Here is a 25,919-nt window from a genome sequence, read left to right as displayed (position 1 = left end):
TTGCCGGTACAGACAAGATCTGCAAAAACAACAACACGAACACCGATATACGAACCTAATACTAGTAAAACTGATCACCTTAAAGCCTACGATTCAGTTAACAATATAGATGCTTTCAATTTACCGAAACTCATTTTCGAACCCAAACACGACTATCTTAACATTATAAATAAAAATAAAAACCTGAAAGGAATTATTGCCCAAGCGCAGACATTCCAATATAAAGGCAGAACAAACTTCGAGGAATGCATATATTTAATAAATTTAATGGCCAAGACAATAAAAATAAAGAAAATTGCGATCAGTGTAATGGATCCAATATTTAACTACTTTCCTAAAAATGGAAAAGAACAATTTAAAGAAGCATGCAACAGAAATTTAAAAGACGTTATCATAGTACTATACACACCAGCAAAGGTGATTGAAAACAAAAATGAAATACAAAGATTAATAAAAGAAAACCATGACATACTCTTAGGAGGACACGTCGGTACAAACAAATTATTACAAAAATTACGAAGAAATTATTACTGGACTAATATGAAAGACAGTATATCCAAATACGTGAACAAAACAAACACAAAATTAAAACACAAGAAATTTTTGAAAATCCCTTTTACACCAACAAAACCATTCGAACTTGTCTCAATGGACACCGTTGGCCCATTAACAAAATCTACAAAAGGAAATCGTTACGCACTAACAGTACAATGCGACTTAACGAAATACATAATCACAGTGCCAATAGCAGACAAACAAGCTAGTACTCTGGCAAAAGCACTAGTTGAAAACCTTATTTTAATCTATGGATGCCCTAAGATAATCAAATCTGACATGGGTACCGAATATAAAAACGAAGTATTCCAACAAATATGCACTACCCTCTCCATAAACCAAAAATTTTCCACAGCCTACCACCCGGAAACCATAGGATCTCTCGAACGAAGTCACCGTTGTTAAAACGAATATGTTAGACAATTCGTAAACGAACAACATGATGACTGGGATTCTTGGATACCATTCTCTACATTTTTCTATAATACTACGCCACATACTGAACATACTTTCACACCATTTGAACTTGTTTTTGGTACACAAGCAAACTATCCAGCACGGTTAAAAGAAACAAACTCAATAGACCCAGTTTACAACTATGATGCATATCAGAAAGAACTAAAATTCAAATTACAATTAGCAGCTCATAAAGCGAGAATCTTACTAGAAAAATCAAAGATAAACAGAATATGCAAACAAACACAAAAAGCAAATCCTACGGATGTTCAAATAGGAGATCAGATATGGCTGAAAAAGGAAAATCGCAGAAAATTAGATTCAGTATATTCAGGACCATTTACCATTATTCAGATGCAACATCCAAACGTAACAATACAGAATACAATATCAAAAGAAACTCAAACAGTACACAAAAACAGAATTGTCAAATACTAACTATCCTATCATACAATTAAACATAGTATATAAGCTCACAGGCAAACTAAAAAAAAATTATACAATTAAACGTTGAATATAAGTTTACAGGCAAACTGAAAAAAAAACCATCATACAATTTAACCTAGCATATAAGATAACAGGCAAACTGAAAAAAAAATACTCAGTACACAATTGTAAACAATTAGGCATTCAAGAAAACAAATGTTTATTCAAAAACCCACATATTCAACGATTGTAAAACAAGGCAAAAGACAACAGGAGATAGACCCAAGCAAAGTAATCTCATTTCATTTCATTCCATTTCGTTACTCTTCCAAAACGGGGTAGGTGTAATAGGCTTCAACCCTGTAGCATCAAATTCCAAAATATAAACAAACCAAAAGGCCATACGCCTTAAACAAACAGCACAATTATGCAACAGCCAAACATATGCGCCACTTGCTACACAAGCGACAATAAGTTATTTTCACTCTTTACTTCCCGCCTTCGGTGTCACCCTCGGTGGCCCGCAATTGAACGCACTCGAAATGCAAATAGCAAATTACATACCCGACTAGGTTCAGCGTACACAGTTTTAACTGACCTAGCAATAAGAACATTTTGGGCTGTGGCCTTCCTGCAGTCTTTTGTCACGCTCACTCTAGCGTTAGCATGTAAGATACCAATAATTGTAAATCATATAAATACCCTTAGATTTCGAACAAATGAACATTCTCAAACTGGACGTTGACTTAGTCAGTCTTTCTTGGTCCTTACTGGTAGATACTCCCAGGAGTCTACCCGAGTTCGGATACCAAGTCGTAGATGACCTAGCCTTCTCCTAAAACCACCACACAGGTTAATATTTGAGCAAAATTGTAACTCAATAAAATCAATCATCATTATCTATCATCCGAAAGAGGTGATTCCGCGAATTGAATGTTCGTGTACAGGATGATGATGCCGGCATCTCTTCATGGCCAGAGTGGGTGTATGAGCGACTTCTGCACTTCGGGAAGGGTAGACCCAGACACTGCCAATATATCGTCCATTTAGCGCCGGCCCTGATACACGTATAGCGACAACCGTCGCCATACGTTCGGTGGGGGGCCCACCTGGGTTATAATGGCCTCCCAGCCAAGGTTCATCTCCAGAAAGCGTAAGTCTTCCGTCGTTATGGGCCCTGGCACGCCGGGCAGAGCCCACCGAGCCTCGTGCCAGAGGCAAATTTTATTGATAAATCGGGGAAAGCTCAGCATGGAACTGAAGAGATCGAGTATCAGGAGTCTCAGCACGAGGAGGCCGCAAACGGCCCCAGAGGTGGATACCTTCGTCAGGCAGGACCGCGGCAGGCGCCCCATCATGACCTGCGCTTGGAGCCAAGGGCTCGCTCCAACGTACCAATTGGTCATCAACAACTCCTGGGCGACGTGGATCATCTTGAAGCTGGAAGAAAAAAAAAGAGTCAAAGAAAAAGAGAAAAAACGTATTAGTTCGAGTTATACGACAATGACCTAGAAAAAATGAAAAATAACAAACGTAGTAAAACGGTACTCACCTGAGTAAGTGTACGAATGATTTTCAAGAACGCTGGCAAGGGTTTATATAGTCAATCCACTAAATTGCAAACTCGGCGATTCAGCATAAATGCATGCACCCGCGACGGGCGCACCAGCTCGCGAAAGATACACATGGAACAATTGCGCGATGAAAAAAATTACGTAGCCGTGTAGCACACACGGAGGGCTATAATCTTTAGGCAAATTCGAGAATGGAATGAAATACTGAAAACAATAACGATAATAATGGGATGAAATACAGAAAATAATAACGATAATAATGGGATGAAACACTGAAAATAATAACGATAAGAATGGGATGAAATGCTGTAAAATTATAACGATTAATTAAATTAATAATTTAAAAGAAAAAAGACGGTGCAAAACGGGATAAAAAGACGAAGCAGGACAATTTTAACGTTAAAAAAGAAGAAAAAAATAGCGAACGAGAAAAATTAACAGTGACAAGGACATTATTCTTAGAAATAGAACTAGGAGAGACTTTGGACAAGAAGGCTAAACCTACCGGACAAGGAGACTGCTGACTTTAGGAGATTCAGACTATTCTAATTTTAGTCAAGGGCGAGCGAATGTAGACAACGGGGGTGGTTACCCAGAATGATTGGCGGGAGTGCAAATTGAGTGAAAGGAAAACAAGGGAATAACCGGCCCAGGATGATTGAGTGTGCCAGTTTTCATTTATTTCCTAACCTTCTTATCTTTCAGGAATCTCTAAAGCGGGCGGTCGCACCTTCGGACGGAAGGGGGAGACGTATTATGCAGGCAACTGCATACTAAGGTGAAGTGTAAGTAGAACGTAAGTATGACGGTATAAACAAAATGACAAGATGATGACGATGATGAGATTATGAAAATGAGACATAAAGTATAGCGAGAAATTTTGTGGTATTAAGATGACGAAAATAAGACACAAAGAAAATGAGATGAATGAGCCTATTATGAAAGATTTATTGTGAGTAATTATGATAAAAAGGTGGTTATCGGTTACGAGAGTTAGACCGATACTTACGATTTTTTGATACGAAAGTTAAACTGAGATCCAATGAGGAGACAGATTAAGAGAAAGTCATTTAAGACAAGAAAAGTTAAAACGAGATAACAAATGACCTAGAGAATAAAAAAAAAGAGATGTTATATTGTAAATCGGATATGAGCGCATTTTTTTAGCGAAATGACGAATTTATTTAACAAACGAGTATATGCGCATTCGTATATTGAGAAACGGAAGGATTAGTCGCGCAGAATTGTAAATCCGATAATAAAAAGAAAATATGTAATAACGAACAGATTTAGCTACACGACGGTAAGATTTATGAAATGACACAAAACAAAAAGAAAGATATATACTTCTTTATATACTTTGACGATAGATTTGAAATATTGCTTATTGTACACTTAAGTAGGGGAAGAGAAAGCATGTTAACCGAAAAAAAAATACGGGCATAGATTGTAAGTAGAAACATAGAACAGAAAATAAAATGTAATAGGCCGGATTACCTAAAGTTATTGAACCCCGTAATAATATAGCAGGGGCAACCCAACGTAAAATAGCATCAACCAGGCACCCAGCTGCATGCGCAGTATGGAGAGTGCGCAAGTGGGAAAGCAAACGTGGCAGGCGTAGGGCGCAACCCCCGCCAAAGAAGGAATTCACACAAACACAAACTCGAACGCGGCGGGCTGGGCGAGCCTCCACTATGACGGCGCGCATGGCGCTCCGGGTATTCGACCGACTACACCGATGACGACATCACCAGGCGACGAATACCTCCACCGCCGGACATTCCCCCCCAGGTCCAAATACGGCAACCAAGCAGCGAGCACCAGCACGTAGCCGATATGAGATGTAGGGGGCCCGAATAAGTGTATGTAATATGTTGTGCAGAACAGTAAAGAAGAAAGAAGAACATATTAGGTAAATAAGACGCACCAAAAAGCCAACATAACTAGGCATTAGGCCGTTATCTCATCGCGATAACAACCACCTCGGGAGAGTGGGGAAATGTGACGCAACACCCCGCGGATTTCCCAATGTTTCGTCACGTTAGTAAAACTCAAGAAGAATGTAATCTAGATCAATAGCCTGCTACCGAGTTTACTTAATACAGTAGATCAAGCAATTTACACGTAAAACAAAACAGTTTCAACATAAACTAGAGCATTAGCTTGCCGAAGAGTATACGTATCTTGCAAAAAGCAACGTTACAATAACATAGCAATTCTAGAGCAGTCCTTATTATAATTCGTTGGCCGAACAGATCAATATCAAGGCATTCTTAATATGAACCAAACCGAAAAAAACCCTTATTATGAATAGTATTAAAACAATAACCATGCGTCCTAGTTATAAGGCGTCGAACGATCGGTGGCTGTAAATATCCTAACGAGCATGCCACACAATGTTTACCTTTTCAATTTAACTATACTCAAAACAGAAGCCGGAGGCACAGCGTCACTCACGGTTACCCTTAGGCGCTCACGGTTGCGCACGGTACCAAGAGCTTGCGCGCTCTCGGATACTCACAAGTAGCGCGCGAACAAATATCGTACGCTCTCGCACGTGCTCCGATGCAAGCGCTCTACAACGCTCGCGGCATATAATAACATGTACTAAAATTCAACTCGAAAACGAAACAGGGTAATAAATACTATAGGTTAGAATAGAATCGCTAGATAGGCGATAACTCAGGTCGGAGGAGAAGAGTCTCTCCGCTCTGAGTTACACAGGTTAATATTTAAGCAAAATTGTAGCTCAATAAAATCAATCATTATCTATCATCCAAAAGAGGTGATCCCGCGAATTGAATGTTCGTGTACAGGACTTATCCGAAATAGGTCCTGGTGGAGCTCTAGCTCTACACTACAGCACAGCAAATACGAGTCCGACCTCTACGACGCTTTGACGTCAATTCATTTTAATTTTTTTAAAAATACGTTTATAGAGTTTTTGTTTTTTCCTTATCGTGGTTTTAGCCTAAAAATTAAGCCTAATTTTTTCCGTATTTTCTTGTTTTTCTGAAATTATAAAAATATATATATTCAACGCTCTGTTTAAAATATTTTTAGTCAGTTTGCTACTCGGAGCGTTGTCTTGAGTTCTGAGTTAAACTTGGCGTATTTGTTTTGTTTAAAATGACGAATTTTATGTCCACGTGGAATGTGGACAGCCCCTGTATAAGACTTTGTAATCGATAAATTAGGGCAACATGAAAGGGATTTGCAAGGATAGTTTGCCTCCTTGAAGTACAACTTGGGTAACGCTAAATGGACTCAATAATTGTTTGCTTAATGCGAATCGTGTCTATTCCTCTAGTTTCCTTCAATTCCTCACTATTTTCGGGAGTGTCGTTGAGTCGGTGATCTCTTATTAAGTAAGTAGCGCATCATCAATATACTTTCTGATATCCTCAGCCTACGGTAAAGATGGGCGTAGCCTGCAATGATGACTATCAGGCCTACTTCAGCTCAAAATTGGTTTGAATGTTACTCCCAAAAAATGTTCCTCAAGCAATCTGAGTGGAAGTGACAGTCATCAATCTTCAAAATATGCCTACGCTACGAAACGTTAAGGCAACATGAAAGGTTAATGGTACACCTATTTTTGTATTTTTATTCGATTTCGGCCTGAAGCAGTCGGACGTGTGTTCGGTTTTCCGCTTCATACCCACACTCGAAGTCGAAACTAATTGCCTGGTGCCTTTCGAGTCGATTTAGACTATAAGATACTTGTGTACCAAAGCCTGATAAAGCGTTTTACCAATTAATTGTTCAAGGTATCATGCAATGAATGGTCCTTGCAAATCGTTAGCCTTTCCTCCTGCAACAGAGACCACACTGTTATCTGCAAGTTGTCTTATCGTGCATGAAATTGCCAGACATTCGTCAATGCCACATACATAAAAGATGTAAAGAAGGGGGCTTAAACATGAGCTCTGGGGACGATCCATGTAGCTAATATGAAAGGTTGACTAATCACCATGCAAAAAATCCTTGTGCTTTTCTTACATCAATTTTTGCAAAAAGTTTTTTAAAGCTGGGGTAAATCCTTGTCGGTGAAGTTTTTCCGAATGGATGTCAATAGAAACGGAATCAAAAGTCCCCTTATATCCAAGAACACAGATTCCATTTGTTCTTTGCTGGCATATGCCAGCTGAATTTCCGTTGAAAGCAACGCAAGACAATCGTCGTCCCTTTGGCTCGGCGGAAACGAAATTGAGTATCTGACAGTAGACCATTTACTTCGACCCAATGCACAGTGGGGCTGTAGGGTATATTCTACCAGGGACTTCTTCTTCTAGGTATCCCTGTACGCGCAGTCGGCGCGGAATTAAAACACCAGATTAGAGCTGATGATAATTAACTTTTATTTTGTACATCACTGCTTAAATATACCCTGCAGGTAACTCAGAGCGAAAGGCTTTTCCCCATCGATCCGGTCACCACATACCTAGCTGTTCTATACTGGCCTATGGCATTTCTTGGCCTGTCTCTTTCTTGTGCTTAACTTTTAGTACAGATAATTAACTACTTGAGAGCGCTATAACATGTGCTCCAAAACATGTGCGCCAGCATGAGCGCTAAGAACCCGCGCGTGAGCATGGGCGACGCTGAGCGACGCTACCGTTTGTCGAGTTCTTTTTTGTTTATTCAATGCCTCGGTGGCTTTAGTGACTATTCATCGCGGAAGGCAAAGTGTTTTCGCCAACGCTTGCATAGCAGAACCGTTCGCGGACTTTCTTCAAGATTTTTCCTGTTTTCTTTACAAATGGTCTTGTTTTGGTGGACAACGGCGGACGGCCATGTCCCGGTTTTACACTCTACCTGTTTTTCATTTCTTTCAACGGAAGGCTTACTGTCTTTCGGACTAAGCTAAAATGTACCGTATGAAAAAATTCTGCGTGACGGAACTTAAGGTATTTTCTGTGCGGGGTGTGACGTCACAGGGCGACTCCATACAAAGGCTGGCCAAGCAAAAAAGGTGTCGATAAATGCGACAAAAACTTGGTATTTACATAATTTTGGGGCGCTGAACACGAAAATCTGCTATCGCATTCTTCACTAAAGTGACAATTTGCGCTACAGCGGACAGTATGCATTTGAAAGCTTACGTTTTTACCTAAATTTTGAATGTAGTCACAACTGCGGCAATTAAACTTTTAAGCTACTTTTCTACAAAAAATCATGTTTTTGTAAACTTTTTCTAGTGTCAGGCCTACTATGACCAAATTTTACAATATCTTATAAAAAGGGTTTGTTTTGCACGATATGTACAACAACTTTTCTTTTGACATAAAAAAATCCAAGCTATCATTGAAGCTACAGAGCGTTTCAAATTAATGACCTTTTTTTCAAAAAAGACAAAAAACGTCAGTTCTCCAAGCTTTGAAAAGTCATAAAAAATTCAGATTTCATGATTTTGCGCCCAAATTTTGGATTTAGACACTTGAATGTTATAGCAATAAAGAAAAAATATTATGAAAAAGCTAACGAAAAAAAAAAATTTTGGCTGATGGCCAGCGATTCCCCACTGTGCAATGGTCCAGGCATCGGAGAATAATTTGCTCCATCAATTTTAGGATACAGGGCAACATTGCAATCGGCCATAAGAGTTGTGGCAATCACATTCACTTGCCTCCAATCCTGCGGTACGAGAATTTGCTCCAAAAACTTGTTGAACAAGTTCAATAAGCGCCTCTTGGTAATTTCGGGAAGATTCTTCAGCAAGCTTTTTTTTCACCTATGGTTCTTCAACAAGTTGACTTTGATCCTATCTAAGCGAGACTCGTTTTTGTTACAGGATAATAGGGCAACTGAAGCGGGGGCCTAGTGTGGTTGGTAACGTCTCCGCCAACCACGCTCGACGCCTGGGTTCGAATCCCACCGCCGACATAGGTGTCGATGGTTGTGAGGTCGCGTTATTCACTCACAACCAACCCAACTGGTCTATATTCAATCCTAGCCGACACCGGGAGATTTTCTGAGGCGAAAAATCTCTGGGATCACGCCTTCCATCGCATGAGGAAGTAAAGCCGTTGGCGCCGGTCCGTTTATAAACGGGTCGTGAGTTAAGGTCCTGGGTGTGGAGTCGCCTCCCTGGGCGTCGGTGATTGGCCACAACAGTGGCGGAACTAGACCGACGGAAAATAAGCGAGAATAAAAAAAATAGGTCAACTGAAAGTTGTGTCATCGTAAAAAGTGATTCCATCGTGTCGCGATCCCAGGACAATGCGAACACCGCGACATACTTTCCTAGTAAAATCAAATTTTCACCGACTTGAAGACTTTTCCCTTTCGTTGACTACTTTACAATTTTGCACCCTTCGGGCTGTGCTCCATAAATTTCTATTTCGAGATTTTGTCGCCAATAACCGCGTTTGGGCTTGCTTGACGTCGAGAATCAAGCCTGCGAAAAGTTATATTCTTCAAGTGGTGGAAAACTCGACAGCTCGTGAAATCTTTTCCTCGGATAACTTCCTAGTGATATTTCGTGTGTGGTCATACGAAATGTTTATCGATTGTACGAGATCTGATCCGTTGGTAATTGAAATTGAGATAGGCAAATGATTGCTACCGTGGAGACCCAGAATTACCATCCATGTGCAATCCAACCGTAGCGATGCCGAACTTAAGGATAAATCTAAAGTGCTTGGTTGCGCTAGAGGTTTTGGTACACGTGTCTTATCCTGGGGGAAATATATATTGAGGTTATACCAAATTCATTACCTTGTATTGTCATATTACACGTTACAATTTCGATGTCTGCAACCAATTTCAGGGAAATCCGATATAAAAAATCACAGGAGGGTTGTGTGCAAAGCCACGACCGCATGGTTGAAGTAGAATACTTTTACAAGAAAGATAACTCGGCTGCTTGCGTGTCAGTCTTTTTTTTTGTAGTAAATAAAAGTTTTCGAACGTTGTGAAATGATGGATCTGGAAAAATAGGTGTGACCTAATTATTTCCAGTTATACCATTCTACAACGTTCGAAAAATTTTGTTCCGTATGCCGTAATACGAATGTAGGTGTGACCTAATTATTTCCAGTTATACCATTCTACAACGTTCGAAAAATTTTATTTCGTATGTCGTAATAAGAATGTACGAAAAATACATCTTATTCATTCTGGCTCCGCCTTTATTTTCAGTTCCAACAGATTTTCTCAGTTTCGTAACACGGATGTACAAAAACGATTTCTTGTGGACATTCTGTCGAGCCGGACCGATAGAGCTCTCATTAGAGCAACAAAATAACATGTATTGTGTCGTGTTGCGCGGCTTCGAAGAAGAAAATGTTCCCGTCCCCGTGCCCCATGGATGCAGTTTGTTGCGTGTTTGATATTGCCAATGGCAGACATGATTATGAAGGTCGAAATTCTGCTGTGATGTCAAACCATAACCGTCTTCTTCAAGACGTTATAGTCCTTGTTAATGAAGTGTTGTGAATTTTCTAAAGCAGACTCAGCATCGTGAGCAGAACGTGCCGAACTTTTTTGTTGGAATACGGATTTGTTACGTATATACCGCTTGTTAAGCACAGTATCAACAAATCGTAATAAACATCACACTGCTGTGCATTTGCAGCAGCATCAAACCTCAGTTGCAGCTTATTAATAACCATTCATTACGCTCTTCCAAATACATTTAGTAGCCTTGAAAAAGGCCGATTGCTGCAATTGCAATTTTAATTGCAATTTTAATTGCATAAATGCTTCATGGTCAGATATGCCCGCTGCAACTGCTACGCTATCTGTAGCCATGCCACAGTTGTGGCCGCTATACGCTGCCATTGGTATCCGCTGCCCCTGCATCACCTGGCTCAGCTGCTATCGATGCTGAGATCCGCTGCAACTAGTGCGCTATCCATTGCTATGCCACATCTGTGGCCGCTATCCGCTATCGCTGGTATCCACTGCACTGCTTCTACTGATGTTAAGGGATGACTGCTGTTGTCGCTGTCTAGAACTATTATGAGCGGCTTCGGCTGAAACAGGCTCTTATATAGGCTAAATAGCATGTTTTCATTTGCAAGGTATATGATTCTGTCGACCGTGCTTTGGAAGCAATCATATAACGACCAATCAGCGGTCGAATTTTTCGTTTTGACAAGGCTTGACTATTTTCAATAGTACAATAGTGTGAATAATAAAATTACAATTATCTTCTTTTGGGAAGAATCTTAGAAGATATTCCAATCTATTGCTACAAGAACGAAGGAAATCATCGAATACTAACCGATTTATTAGCATTTGAAATTGGACATATTTTTCACTTTTTTCGGTTTTAGATTTTCATTTCATATCCCTATGTAGCCGAACTTGCTGAGAGAAGTATTTTACTTCAAAATAGCACTTCATAATCCTTTGAATGTATCTGTCATTTGGGATGAGGCTCTTCTATGTTCTTTTCAGGGAAGTTCAAGGAAAGAAAGGTTTTTCTCTTCCTAGACTTCTCAGGTTCGGCTGAAGAAGGTTTTCCAACTGAATAGTCAGAATCAGACTTATCAGACGACAGCTCCTCGTGAGGATTCGGGGAAACCAGTTTGGTTGCAGCGGCCTCTTTGAAAATTTTTGCAAAAGTGCACTTTGAGCGCTCTTTCAGAGACCGCTTGATTTTATCTTGACGTTGTTTGCACGCGGAGCATGCGGACAGCTCATGCGTTGCAGCTCATGCAGAGTCTACCCACAATAGAGACAGTTTTCAACATCCTTATCGCAGGCGTCATCCGCATGTTGCTCTCTGCATTTATTACATCCTTATTGCCATAGTGGGTGGCCGTTTTGTGTTCTCTATAAAAAAATAAAAAAAATGCTACTTTTGTTTTTATAAATTAAAATTAACTGTGTTCATTCCAAAATTAAAAAAAAAAGTTTTCACGGTTTTTTTCTACAAGGTATCATTAGTTCTCTGAAATTCATTCTTGGACAGGTTTTTCATATTATTAGAAGTTTCTGTGCTTTCAACCTACGCCAAAATTCATATACCCATTTAGATTATGATGATTTTTTTTATTTATTTGCAGGTTGATACAGGAGGAAAAGCAATCTACTGAAGCTCGAGCTGAAGAGCTGGAATCCCGTGTTGGAAGTCTCGAGCATATGAATTTATTGACCAGAGGGCGTTCAAGAGAAAGACAAAGTCCTCCATTAAGCGGAACGAGTAGTCCCACCAGTCCTAACCGTGATTATTTACATAAATATCATACGGTAATTATTTTGAAAATGCGAAATATGATAAATCGTTTGCAAAATTAAAGAACAGAATAAGGTGCACAGGTTTCGAAATTCGGTATATGGGTCATTCCTGTCAAGTGTCCGAGGAAATGCATCGACCATCTCCAATTTCGACCAACACTTGTGAGTCGATGTACTTTGGGTCGGAACTCATCAATTCAAAGTGTTGTAGCGATTGGAGGACCCCTCAACCAATGAGACTGCTTCTACTTTTTGCGAATTTAGCATAACACCTTTTTCAATTTGCGGATATCTCAGGACCCTGAAGAGCTACAGGTGATATTGACATATCATTTTGAAGGGTTTTAGATGTAAAATCGAACGACGTAATTTATTTTTTTCGTCAATGTTGCCAACATTGCATTTTTCTCAATTTAAAACTTAATTTGCAATTTCCTCGAAATACCTTCGATTTTGATTTTGACCACGCCAATGTGTTTAGCAGACGATTTAACATAGGAATCACTTATCAGCAAAAATCAAAATGTTGCGTTACAGAGATATAGCATTTTCAAACTTGCAAGATTTAGAAGTTTGTCTACGTACGAAAGCGCTTCTACATAGAATGCTGCAATCGTGATGGTATCCTAGCAGGCGTTTGTGTAATCGGAGAGATGTTACTTAGAGGAGCATCTGTGAATGATATAACGCAAAAATGCCGTTCTAGACGCATCTTCCGGAAAGGCTACAGGGGGGTGTTGGTTACACTTTTCATATGAATGATTTTTTTCATGTTATTGGTTTATTACATTATAGAAACATCCTCTCGTTATTAAAAACCGTTTTCCAACAGGCAAATGATCATGTTTTTCCTGATTGCTAAGATTTCAACATTGTAAACAATGTGTTAAGTAGCTAGCAAGTCTCATCACGTGTGCAGTCATTTCATTTTTGAAGATGGTGTGTTCAGTAGGATTGTATTTAAAACAAATTAGTATCACTGGAAAACGGTATTGGTTATCACAGCAATTCTTATCTCGCAAATGGCACACGCGATGAGATTTACTACCTACTTTGAAAATACATTCCAAGTAACAATGAAAACGCTTCCAGGATTTAGCCTTGTTTTTAATCGTTTTAAGTTGACTTACATTTAAGTCTTTGACTATAGTCTGATAAAACTGATAAAAAAATATGGTCCGCAAATATTTTCCACAACTGTCATATGCATGAAGTTGTCAGATAGTCCCTCTGATGGCTGAATAATTTTAAACCTGTAGGTTATAGTTGTGGTTTACATAAAAAATCGTAACATAGGCAGATACTCCCAGCTGATCTCGAGGTACAAGCTAGTCGTCATATGTTCGAGCCCCGGCTCAGGAGAAGACTGTTAGTGTCAATTGGATCGTAACGCTTGCCTCACAAATATCCTGTGCTCTAAACAGTTGGTTGCGAAGCCTGTGTCAAATAAACAAAACAGAATAACCCACCTCGGCTCTAATTCTGGAAAAGAAGAAAAAGAAGAACACAGGTAGACGAATGTTATGATAGGCTTACTTGCTTTATAATGTGCTATGTTGTGAGTATATTAAGATATTCGGTTATGATAAAGTATTTTGGATGCGTACGGAGATTTGTTTGAAAACAACATGTGGTCTTGAATGCTTAATACATAATTCTGAAATGAAATCTGATATAAGCATTTTTTTCACGTTAATAACGATGCCACAAGTTGGTTTTGAAATTCGGATGATAGATAAAAGGAAAATGTACATTTAACAAAAAACGATAAACCATGCCATGTGACAACAGAAAAAGTAGCATTTCCTGAATTTTCTGAGTCTAGAACAGAATTTTTGCGTTAGCATATTAACATATACTCTTCTAAGGATAATCTCTCCGATTACAAAAATACCTGCTAGGATATCATCACGATTGCAGCATTCTATGTAGAAGCGCTTTCGTACGTAGACAAATTCCTGAATCTTGCAAGTTTGAAAATGCTTTATCTCTGTAACGCTACATTTTGTTTTTTGCTGATAAGTGATTCCTATGTAAAATCGTCTGCTAAACACATTGGCGTGGTCAAAATCAAAATCGAAGGTATTTCGAGGAAATTGCAAATTAAGTTTTAAATTGAGAAAAATGCAATGTTGGCAACACTGCCGAAAAAATTTAACTTCGTAGTTCGATTTTACATCTGAAACCCTTCAAAATGATATATCAATATCACCTGTAGCTCTTCAGGGTCCCGAGATATCCGCAAATTGAAAAAGGTGTTATGCTAAATTCGCAAAGAGTAGAGGCAGTCCCATCGGTCGAGGGGTCCGCCAATCGCTACAACACTTTGTATTAATGAGTTCCGGCCCAAAGTACATCGACGAACAAAATTTGGTCGAACTCGAAGATGATCGATGCATTTCCTCGGACACTTGACATGACCCATATACAGTCTGTTTTTTTACGCGGGGGATACGTTTCAAATTTGTACGGATCTGCGTAAAAAGACTGGATTGAGTTTGTTAAAATAACGTAGAAACTGTCCCAAAACGTTTCAAGTTTGACTGCATTTGATTGTGTTCAGTCTAAAGGCTAAAACGCTATAGAGCTGAATCGCGTCAAATGATCTGGAAATACGCGAAAATTAAATCGAACATTTTTGATTTGAATGAATCTTTGCACACGTATTTGGCTTAGCAAACTGAGCATTTTTCACAGATGGAGAGATTTTTTACACCCATGAATTATATTCTAAAACGGCGTATGCTTTTTGGCATAGGTTTTATTCGAAACATTGTAGCCCAGAAACCGTTGGTTGTATAGAAAAACTGTCTGACTATGAGTTGTAGGGAATTAAAAATGCATCATTAAAAAAACTGTACAAAAAAATCTTTCTGACAAAAAAAAAAAATAAAAATAAACATTAAATTTTAATAGAAAAAATAGAGTTGATTTTTTCCATTTTTTAAGAAACTTGAAATTAATACGCAACTTTGGAAAAAAGTCCAGGATGGAGAAATGAAATATATTTTTTTATGGTAGATTATTTTTTTTATAAAAATTCTAATTCAAACATATTTCAACATATTTGTATTCTGATGATTTTGAAAGATGCAGGGAGTCATTTTGAACCAAAAAGCTCTTGGTAGTTAACATTCTAAAGGCATCGGTTTTCGAGTTATTTTGAACTTAAGCTCAAAAAATTATTAACATTTAGGAAAATACACGTTTTTCTTAATTTGTCTGTGGTTCTCCAGCAAAAACCATACGATCATTGGAATGCTTGATCAAAAATATACAATTCATTCTTCGACAAGAAGACGAATGAATTTGCGAACGTTATATGGGACGATATTTTCATATCACAGAAAAAATTTCAACTCAACGCGGAATATTATCAACCACGAGCGGCAAGTATGCGTAACTTTTTAAAATCTTTAGACGTTTTGAACATTGATTGGTACGAGGTGGCCATCGAACATGCAACTGATTATAACTCATTGCTGTTTAATTTCACTGTTTTTGATACATTTTCTCGTCACGCTCCAATCGTGACAAAACAACGAAGATTATCGCATAAATATCCTGAATGGTTCACGCCCGCCCTTGTTAACCTAATGAAAGAGAAAAGGAGTGTTTTGAAACGAATGCGTCGCGCGGCGTCTCATAAAAATGTATCAAACTACAAAGAAGTACTGCGTACGTTTAAAGCGGTCCACAGGGAAGCGTATCAGGTCTATATATCCGATATTCAAAACAGCTTGAAAAGTATCCCAAAATCGGTCTGGAAATTTATAAGACCTCTTACATGGCTATTTAATTCCTCGCTTGCTTCTGGTCATTTTCCGTCAATTTGGAAAATACCGCAAATTACGCCGGTGCATAAAAAAGGTTCACGCTATCATGTAGAAAATTATCGTGGAATTGCAATACAATCAGCTGTCCCGAAGCTTTTCGAATCACTAGTGTATAAAAAGCTTTATGAAACAATCGCTAATCAGATTTCTCCAGTGCAGCATGGATTTTTAAAAAACAAATCCGTTGTTACAAACCTTTGTGAGTTTACCGCTTTGGTTACGGACTACATCTCCAAAGGATTTCAAGTTGATTGTATCTATACAGACATGAGCAAAGTCTTCAACGCTATTAGCATTGATAGTGTATAAGGGCAGTAGCAAATGCAGGGATTCGTGGCTCGCTCTACAACTGGCTTAAGTCGTATCTTGAACGTAGTGTGCAGTTTGTGAAGATCCGGAGAAGTAAATCGAATTCATTTATTGTCCACTCAGAAGTACCCTAAGGCAGTCATCTAGGCCTGTTTGTGCTTTTGATGAATAAACTACCTGATGTGATCCACCATGCAATCATTTTGATTTACGCAGATGATGTGAAATTGTTTCTTCCTATTAAACATAATGACGACTGCCAAAGATTGCAGAGTGATTTAGAAATTTTCGGAAGATTCTGTGATAGTTGCAGACTACATGTGAACGCAAACAAATCGTCCCCTTAATGCTAGAACTAAATAACTCGAAATTTGTCGATTTTGAGTTAAGTATGCCATCATATTTATCGCGTCGAGCTCTATAACATATCCAAAGCTCGTTGAAACACGATTACAAGAAAAAGTGTTATTCATCAATTAAAAAACTAGATATCTCAACGAAAAACAAGCGTATTTTGTAGTAAAACTAAATAACTCGGTTTTTTGTTGATTTTTACGTTGCTATAACAGGCCTGAAACGATATGGATGCGTTTTATGAAATCTGAACCTTTAATAATTGCATTTGAATCATCATCACCAGAATACGTCAAATTTTCAAACTCGTTTTTCTCGAAACGTCAATTTTCGAGTTATCTAGTTCAAGCATTAAGGGGACGAAATGTTAAGTACTGACATTTACTAGGAAAGCTCACCCCGTATTGTACAATTATGCCTATTCAGGCAATGTTGTACCACGTGCTGAATATGTTCGCGATTTAGGCGTAACCTTCGACTGTATACTGTCTTTCACGAAACACATTGACAATGTTATCGTAGATAGCTTGAAACTTTTTTCTCTTATCAGAAGGTATAGCCGAGACCTTGATGATCCTCACGCAATTCAAGCAATCTACAAAGGACTTGTTAGAAGCAAACTCGATTTCGCAAGTGTCGTTTGGCGGCCTTACTACGTAACTCACATTCAGCGAATCGAAGCAGTCCAGAAAAAATTCGTTAAGTTTGCTATTAGGAATCTCGGATGGAAGAACTACCTCCCTATCACGATTTGTGCTCTCTGGTGAACCTTGACACGATAAACTCACGACACAAGATAAACGACATCGTCTTTTTTACGAACATTTTATCCGAATGCACTGACAGCCAACTTCTTGCTCAAAGATTAATTTTTAACAACAGTCAAGTCACGCTTCGACAACGTAGAACGTTTGACCCTCCTTTCCGATCCAGGAATTATTCGCACAACGAGCTGACTACTCGGTTTATGAATACCTTCAACACACTGCAGCAGATCATCAGTATTGACATGAGTATATCAGTGTTAAGACATAAGTAGAGACAGTGGTAATTCGCGGCAAAAAAATTGAAAATTCGCGGATGACAAAATAGAAAATATTCCAAATTCGCGGTAATATCGCGGTAACCTTTTTCTTCCGCGGATACACAGAGGTGATTTTTTTGGTGGAAACAAGAAACAAATAATTTATTTAATTTATTATACGGTCATTTAAACGTACGATCCATGATTTCTTTGCATTACTGACTATAAGTACATAGTGTGTCAAATTGTCTTCAGCAGCGAAGGAAAAAAATCACCTCTAGCGATTAATGAATACACATAAAACAAGCCTAAGATGCGTTGAAATCGTCGTCATTATGCGAAAAACAAAGTATCGGTGCTGGTGCACTCTCTTTGCTTTCCTCTTTACGATATATTTCTATTCATTAGTGTAAACCACAACACGTGGTTCTCAATGTGCACAACTCGGTATATGAAGTTATTCGTCTCTGTTACACAGAGGGATCAGAACTTGTTATATCCTTATTCATTTGATTCATGAATATGATTTTTTGTCAGAAAAAGAAAGAAAATGACAGTGTATGCCCTCCTACTCTCGTTTAAACTCAACCGCTGCCGAAGTAGTCCCAGTCCCCGCACCACACCTCTGCTGCTGTTCAGGCGACATGATATTCTCCTGTTGCTATCCTCTCTTCCCCTAACTACCGGCCTATGGAGAGACAAACGATCGAATCGCTTCTCAGAGCTGATGTAGTCTAGTCATGTGTTTGTTTTCTCCCAGAAACCTATGCACCACATTATCATTTCATTATGGGTTGAGAGGATTCAAGTTTAGTCACGGCCTGTACACTTCGTGAAGTGTACATGTGATGAATAAACGACGATTGCATCATATTCGTTTCGTTTCCATCACTGGTCTCCAGTCATATTTTAGTATCTACAGTTTCCGGAAATCGATAAGGAAATCCGGAAATCGATTGCTAACCGGAAAAGTCCAGGAAAACGTCCACGATCCGAATACCTAGCAATTTAATAATACCAATCTCACTGTCAGGTATTTTTGAAAATGCTTTTTTGTACTTTGTTCATCTTGCAACTTCGATTCGACTGCACACTCTGGAATTCTGTCATGCAGGTCACAACCGTAAGCGAACCGTCCGAAGACAATTCAACCCAGGCTGACAAATTCGCATTGTAAGAGAGTAGTGGTACTGTTTCATTTCCTTGGTTACGTGGTTGTCATCGAGATGCCCATTAATCTTCAGCTTTGTGTGTACTGCTGGTTACCATGAATTTCGCAGGTTTCAAATTGGTATGTTTCATGATGAACACAAATTGTTGCAGTTTATCATTACTTTCGCGGCATTTCGCGAATTTTTGTAAATTTCGCGGCCGATGCTGGATTTCGCGAAATTCGCGGCTTCCGCGAAATCGCAATTCACCACTGTCCCTAAACATAAGCTTAGTTTATACTTTAAAGGACAACTATATTAGTGTTTTTTGTTTTTCTCATTGTTTGACTAGTATTTTACCAATCTTATACACTGGGATCGCTTTTTACGCGGGTTGTTTTTATGCGTTTTTTCAAACGGGATATTTTTCCAATGACGCGGATTATTTTTACTCGATTCGAAAGATCATTTCACGCGGTATCAAATAAGTTTAGTATAAGTATATCTAATCTAATCTTTTAAATACGGTACAACCAACCGCGTAAAAACCGACCCCAGTGTATTAATATTTTTGTATGTAACTAGCCTGTATAAGTGCAATGTAAAACTTTTTATTAAGAATGGGTAACGGACTTTCAGCCTATATTCAAATACGGTTTCAAAAAAACAGTTAAGTTTCAAGTGATATATATATATATATATATATATATATATATATATATATATATATATATATATATATATATATATATATATATATATATATATATATATATATATATATATATATATATATATATATATATATATATATATATATATATATATATATATATATATATATTTATATATATAAATATATATATATATATATATATATATATATATATATATATATATATATATATATATATATATATATATATATAAGTAATGCTCGAATGGTTACGAGTATTATAAAAAAATATTTATTCACGTTTAAGACCGATTACAATAGAACGCACGCTTAAGACTAACTCGATATTCCTATCGCTAAACCTTTTATTAACTAAATCTACCTAGTCAGCACAACCAATATCGTTCGATGGGTCCTCCACGTTGGTACTCGTTGGTCGTGTCTACGTTGCCTTCCTGGGTTGTTGCTACGCTGGATTCTTCCTGGCTCATCATTTCTACGGTGCATCGATCGTTGCGTCCGATCGATGGGGCAAGTTGGCGTTGGTCGTCTCGATGTAGTTACCCTGGCTGTTGCTACGCTGGTTTCTCCTGGCTCATCAATTCTCTGGCGCATCGGTTGCTCTGGTCGATCGATGCGGCGTGTTGGCATGGTCGGCTGGGCTCGTCTTTTCATAACGTCTCCCCCCATAAGTATCAAGCGTCCTCGTTTGATGTTTAAGGACCTCGGATAATGGCGTCATGGTGTGGACTCCATTGCTTCCGTGCTTAGGCGTATCTTCGTTTGTCTTAGCCGTCCCGTCTATTTCTCCTATATGTTTGGGGGTAAGAAGTTCTGGTAGCTTGGTGTGATTTTCCTTGCTCACCCTCGCATGTATTTTTCTGTAGAAAAATGCAGTGAAGAAACTGATGAAAAATGCAGTGAAGTTACCCGTTTTTGTGTATGGTGTAGAGATATTTGAATCTCGCTGAGTTCTTCTAGGTTCAGGATCCGAAGCATAAAGTTTTCTTCGTCATCTTTTGAGTAAGATGTGTTTTGTAGAGGTTTGCTGTAGATTGGAACCAGATACTCGTCTTGTTGAACTACGTCAAGCCTTCCAGAGAATGTAAGGTTGCGAATTCTAATGGTACAGTTTTCGGTTTCTACAATGGTGGCATCCCGTACCATCTTCGAGTTCCCACAAGAGTCTCTTACTTCAGTGTTTTCGGAGGTATCGATCAGGATAACGCCTTTTACAATTTCATTGACTTGGAATGCTTGTTTCGTCTTTACAAGCGGGCATGTTGGTGTTTGATGGGTTAAAATTTTGTAGATACATTCGTCTTCCACCAAGTTGTTACCCTCGCATATGTCGCATTTTGATGTTTGGGAGTAAATTAGATCGCCATGCTTAGTAACCAGGTTGATATGAGTGTCGATTCGTGTTTCGTTGATTTTCAAGGTATGAAGTTCCAAAAGGTCGTACGTCTTCTCGTCTAGAATTGGTGTCTTGATGAGTATAACTGCTTGTCCTTTGCTGATGCCGATACTAGCTGTGCTGTACTGAAAAATTTCGTCTAAATAATTCAATTTAAGGTTTTGGTTTACAAGTTCATCGAAAATGTACATTTTCTCTTCTACTGAAAGAATATTTTTGTTTAACAAGCCTATTCTAGAAAATTCTATCTGTTCCTCGATGTTCTCTAAAATATGAATAATTTTATCTGTATTCCAAATAAGGTTAATGAATTCTAAATCTGATCTCAAGCCTTGTACTGAATTATATTCTTTTGATATTTTGGAGCTGATTTTTCCAAGTGCATCTGTAATGTTGTTGATTTTGTCTTTAAAAAGTTCATTGATTTGAATTTGTCGGACTTGGTTGCGGACTAATTTGTTTTCTTGTGTTTGCAATTCTCCTAAGCTTTTATGTATGATTTCGAGATCATCATTATCTGGGTTCCCTGCAATGATTTTAATAGCCGTTCCTAGTGCATTTATTAGTGCTCTTTTTGTTCTGTGTGTATTTTAACTCCTAAGTTTTCCGTTGGCTACTTTAATTTTTTCTACAAGAGTTTGTTCTAAGTGTTCAATTGTTTTGAATGACTGGGTAATTTTTTCTATATATTTTACGTTGTCTTCTAGCGACCTAAGATTGATTTTGTGTAATGTCCTGTCATATCCAGTTTTGATCCTTGCTGTTTTGATTTTGAATGCAACCAGTCCATTGCTGTTGGGAATTTCTTTGTATGTGGTAGCATTAATTGTGTGGATGAAAATTATTCTGAAAGGAAAAAGGGATGGTTTAAATGTTTAGTTTTTAATTCGGTTTTTATGGATTTTAATATCGTTTGCATCAGTAAAAGTGAATTCATCATTGGATTTAACAGTTTGGATTTAACGCAATTTTATAAAGGTTTTGATCTTTGGTTTGTCTTTGACCAATTTTTATGTATTTTTTATCATTTATATTTAAAGTTTTTGGTGTTTCATTTTTATCGAATTTATTCTCGTGTGCTTCCTTTCGCTTATTGAGTTCAACTTTTATCGCGGATTGAATTTTATCAAAATTTCTTGCGATTTCCTCGCTATTTGTAATATTTGTTTTGTTAAAGACTACATCGCGTGGTTTTTGATTAATTGCCGAATGAAAAGTATTGTTGTAAATGTCGGTTAAAATATTCATTATTTCGTTTAATGCCAAATCTTTGTACTTCGCGTGTAAAGTTCTGTACAGCTCAATCAATGTTGAGTGAAACCTTTCAACAATGCCATTCGATTCGGAGGAACTAGCGTGATGAACGACTATTCCTAAATCGTTTAGGAATCCGATAAAATCAATGGATTTAAAGGAAGGTTCTTGATCGCACACAATCGTTACAGGTCTTCCAAACTGTCTAATGTGATCCGTTATTGCTTTTTTCATGTCAATAATGGTTCTTGTTTCGAGTGCAATTATATTCGCGAATTTGGAAAATGAATCAATGATTGTGAGCCATTTATGACCTTTCATGAAAAAGACGTCGATATGGATTCTGTCAAAAACAGTTTCACCAAAGGTACTTCTTTGTATCAGTTTTGGAGGTTTTCTGTCATATTTGCTACGTTTGCAAATATCACAGGATGTGATAAAAATTTTCAGCTTCCTTTCAAGCTCGGGAAAGAAGTATTTTTGGAGAATTTGTTTCTTATTTTCCTTTATCCCCCTGTGACCAAATTCGTGGACTTGTTCGATAAGTTCATCTTGCTCGGTATCTAGACGGATGTCTTCTAGCAGCTTCTCTGAAATAAATACTTTGAAAATTTTATTAGTGGAAAAATGTGTTTTATAGGTTTCTTGAATTAATTGTAGCAGTGAAACTGGAGCTTTTATGCAGTTAACTCCTTTGGGGTTCAGATAGTTTTTGAAGATGTTCACAATATCAACCTCTGTATATTGAGGTCTAGCAATTGTATATCTGTGATATTTTGTGAAAACCTCTTCATGAAGATCGGTATCTATATTGCCAATTTTAAAGATCAATTGCGTTTTGAACAGATTAATTGGTCTTTCCGTGCAACTTATAAAGTAGTCATCGCTAGTGTCCGCTGAGTGGACCGTTTCTAAGTCGTCGCTTGAGGTATTAACGTTGACTTCTTCGTTTGTTTCGGTTCTAATTCTTGATAGTGCGTCTGCAATGACGTTCTGTTTGCCCGGTTTATATTCGATTTCATAATCGAATTCTCCTAGGTTTAACTTCCATCTCACTATCTTGTCATTTGTGTTCGTAAGGGAATAGATTAATGGTTTGTGATCTGTCACCAACTTGAATTTTCGTCCGTATAGGTACGGTTTAAAATGCTTTACCGCCCATACAATGGCTAATAGTTCTTTTTCTGTTGTGCTATATCTCTCTTCAGTTTTATTTAATGTCCTTGATGCGTATGCTACTGGACGATCTTTTCCAGGTGTGCCCTGCGAAAGAACAGCTCCAATTGCGTAATCGCTTGCATCGGTTGTCAAAATAAAATCTTTGGAGAAGTCCGGATACATAAGTATCGGGTCCCTTATTAATATTTGTTTACATCTCTGAAAACATTCGTTGATTTCAGGAGTGATTTCGAATTCTTTATCTTTTCTTAACAGGCTCGTCAAAGGCTTTACTAGTTTGGCGAAATCTTTGATGAATCTCCTGTAATATCCTAAGGTTCCGAGGAACTGTCTAACCTCTTTTTCATTCTTAGGTATTGGCCACGATCTGATACTTTTAATTTTATCCTCGTTTGGCCGTACTCCGTCTTCTGAAACGGTGTGTCCTAAAAATTGAACCTCCTTTCTAAAGAATTCGCATTTGTCTAATTGAATTTTTAGTCCAGCGTCTTTAAGTCGTTTTAAAATCATATCCAGATGTTTTTTATGCTCCTGGAGAGAACTAGAGAATATTATTATATCGTCCATATAGACGAAACAACACACTCCGATAAGATCTCTCAAGATACAGTCCATAACGCGTTGGAATGTAGCCGGAGCATTTTTAAGACCGAACGGCATTCTGGTAAATTCGTATTTTCCTGAATTTACTGAGAAAGCGGTCTTTTCGGTATCTTCCCCTGAAAGTTGTATCTGGTGGAATCCGGAAACCAGGTCAACTGTCGAAAAGTAACAGGCTCTTCCCAATTTGTCCAGTATATCTGTGATATCTGGTATTGGGTACTTGTCATTGATCGTTTTTTCGTTCAGTTTTCGATAGTCGATTACCAAACGAAATTTTTTTACACCTGAGGCATCTGCTTTTTTCGGTACGACCCATACCGGGGCAGTGTATGGAGAGATAGACTCCTTAATGATACCATCATTCAGCATTTTCCTCACTTGCTTCTGAATTTCAGCTTCAAATATTTGTGGACATTTATATGACTTTACATGAATTGGTATGTTATCAGTCGTTCGTATGCTATGTTTGATTTTGTGTGTAAAAGTTAGTTTTTCAGATTTTTCATACAAAACGTCTCTATTTTTGTTGATTACTTCTTTAAGAGCATCTTTTTCTAGTTCATTCATGTGTTTGTCTCGAATGTTGTAGTTGATTTTCTTCGATGCGATGTCTGCATCAGGTAACTTGATAATTTCACATTTTTCAGTTTTAGCTTGAAGTTGGTTTATGTTGATTTCTATTGGGGACTTGGTATGATTTTGCACTGCTATGAAGGCTAAATTATTCTCACTCTTATAGAGACCTGGTAATATGGTGAAGTTTTCGTGGTGCTTTTCTTCTTTAATGAGAAAATCTCCGTCTTTTTTTTTTTTAATCTTTACAAATTGAAATTCCTGTTCTGTTATATTTATTCTGTGATTATCTGGGAATCTCTTTTTCATCTGAATGGTCTTTCTCCCGATTTTTAATGTGTTTTTGCGAATGTCAATTTGAGCGTTCAAGTCTCTTAACGACTCATAACCAATCAATCCATCAAAGAAGTTGTGAAATTTGAAGATGAAAAACTTCAATTTCTTGTTGATTTGAAACGGGTCGAAAGAGGCCGATCTGTTTATTGAGTGGGTTCCTTTTATGTTCGTCACCTTAATTCCCGTTTCGGTTTTGCAGTTTTCTATATTGACGTGGTCTGGTGAAAGATAGTTTTTGTTCGCACCTGTATCGACCAAAAATTCATTTCACCTTTCGACGTTGGAATTGTAATATAGGGTATGAAGTTGTTGTTATTCGTTACCTTTTTGCAACATTCATATATATATATATATATATATATATATATATATATATATATATATATATATATATATATATATATATATATATATATATATATATATATATATATATATATATATATATATATATTTATATATATATATATATATATATATATATATATATATATATATATATATATATATATATATATATATATATATATATATATATATATATATATATATATATATATATATATATATATATATATATATATATATATATATATATATATATATATATATATATATATATATAAATATATATACGTTATGAAAAGACGAGCCCAGCCGACCATGCCAACACGCCGCATCGATCGACCACAGCAACCGATGCGCCAGGGAATTGATGAGCCAGGAGAAACCAGCGTAGCAACAGCCAGGGTAACTACATCGAGACGACCAACGCCAACTTGCCCCATCGATCGGACGCAACGATCGATGCACCGTAGAAATGATGAGCCAGGAAGAATCCAGCGTAGCAACAACCCAGGAAGGCAACGTAGACACGACCAACGAGTACCAACGTGGAGGACCCATCGAACGATATTGGTTGTGCTGACTAGGTAGATTTAGTTAATAAAAGGTTTAGCGATAGGAATATCGAGTTAGTCTTAAGCGTGCGTTCTATTGTAATC

General features: G+C 37.7%; 1 protein-coding gene across 5 annotated transcripts in view; it reads left to right on the top strand.

Annotated features, from left to right (window-relative positions):
• Positions 1-25,919, top strand: part of LOC129732463 (liprin-alpha-1) — a 1,274,109-nt gene that overhangs the window by 913,023 nt on the left and 335,167 nt on the right. For all 5 annotated transcript variants that reach the window (XM_055693366.1, XM_055693364.1, XM_055693363.1 and 2 more), the window contains one exon: positions 12,032-12,215. In XM_055693366.1, the coding sequence (XP_055549341.1) occupies positions 12,032-12,215 (184 nt within the window). The remainder of the gene's footprint in view (positions 1-12,031; positions 12,216-25,919) is intronic.

The sequence above is a fragment of the Wyeomyia smithii genome, chromosome 3 (assembly GCF_029784165.1).
Source record: "Wyeomyia smithii strain HCP4-BCI-WySm-NY-G18 chromosome 3, ASM2978416v1, whole genome shotgun sequence".
Lineage (NCBI taxonomy): Eukaryota > Metazoa > Arthropoda > Insecta > Diptera > Culicidae > Wyeomyia > Wyeomyia smithii.
This window is presented reverse-complemented; position numbering and strand designations above follow the sequence as displayed.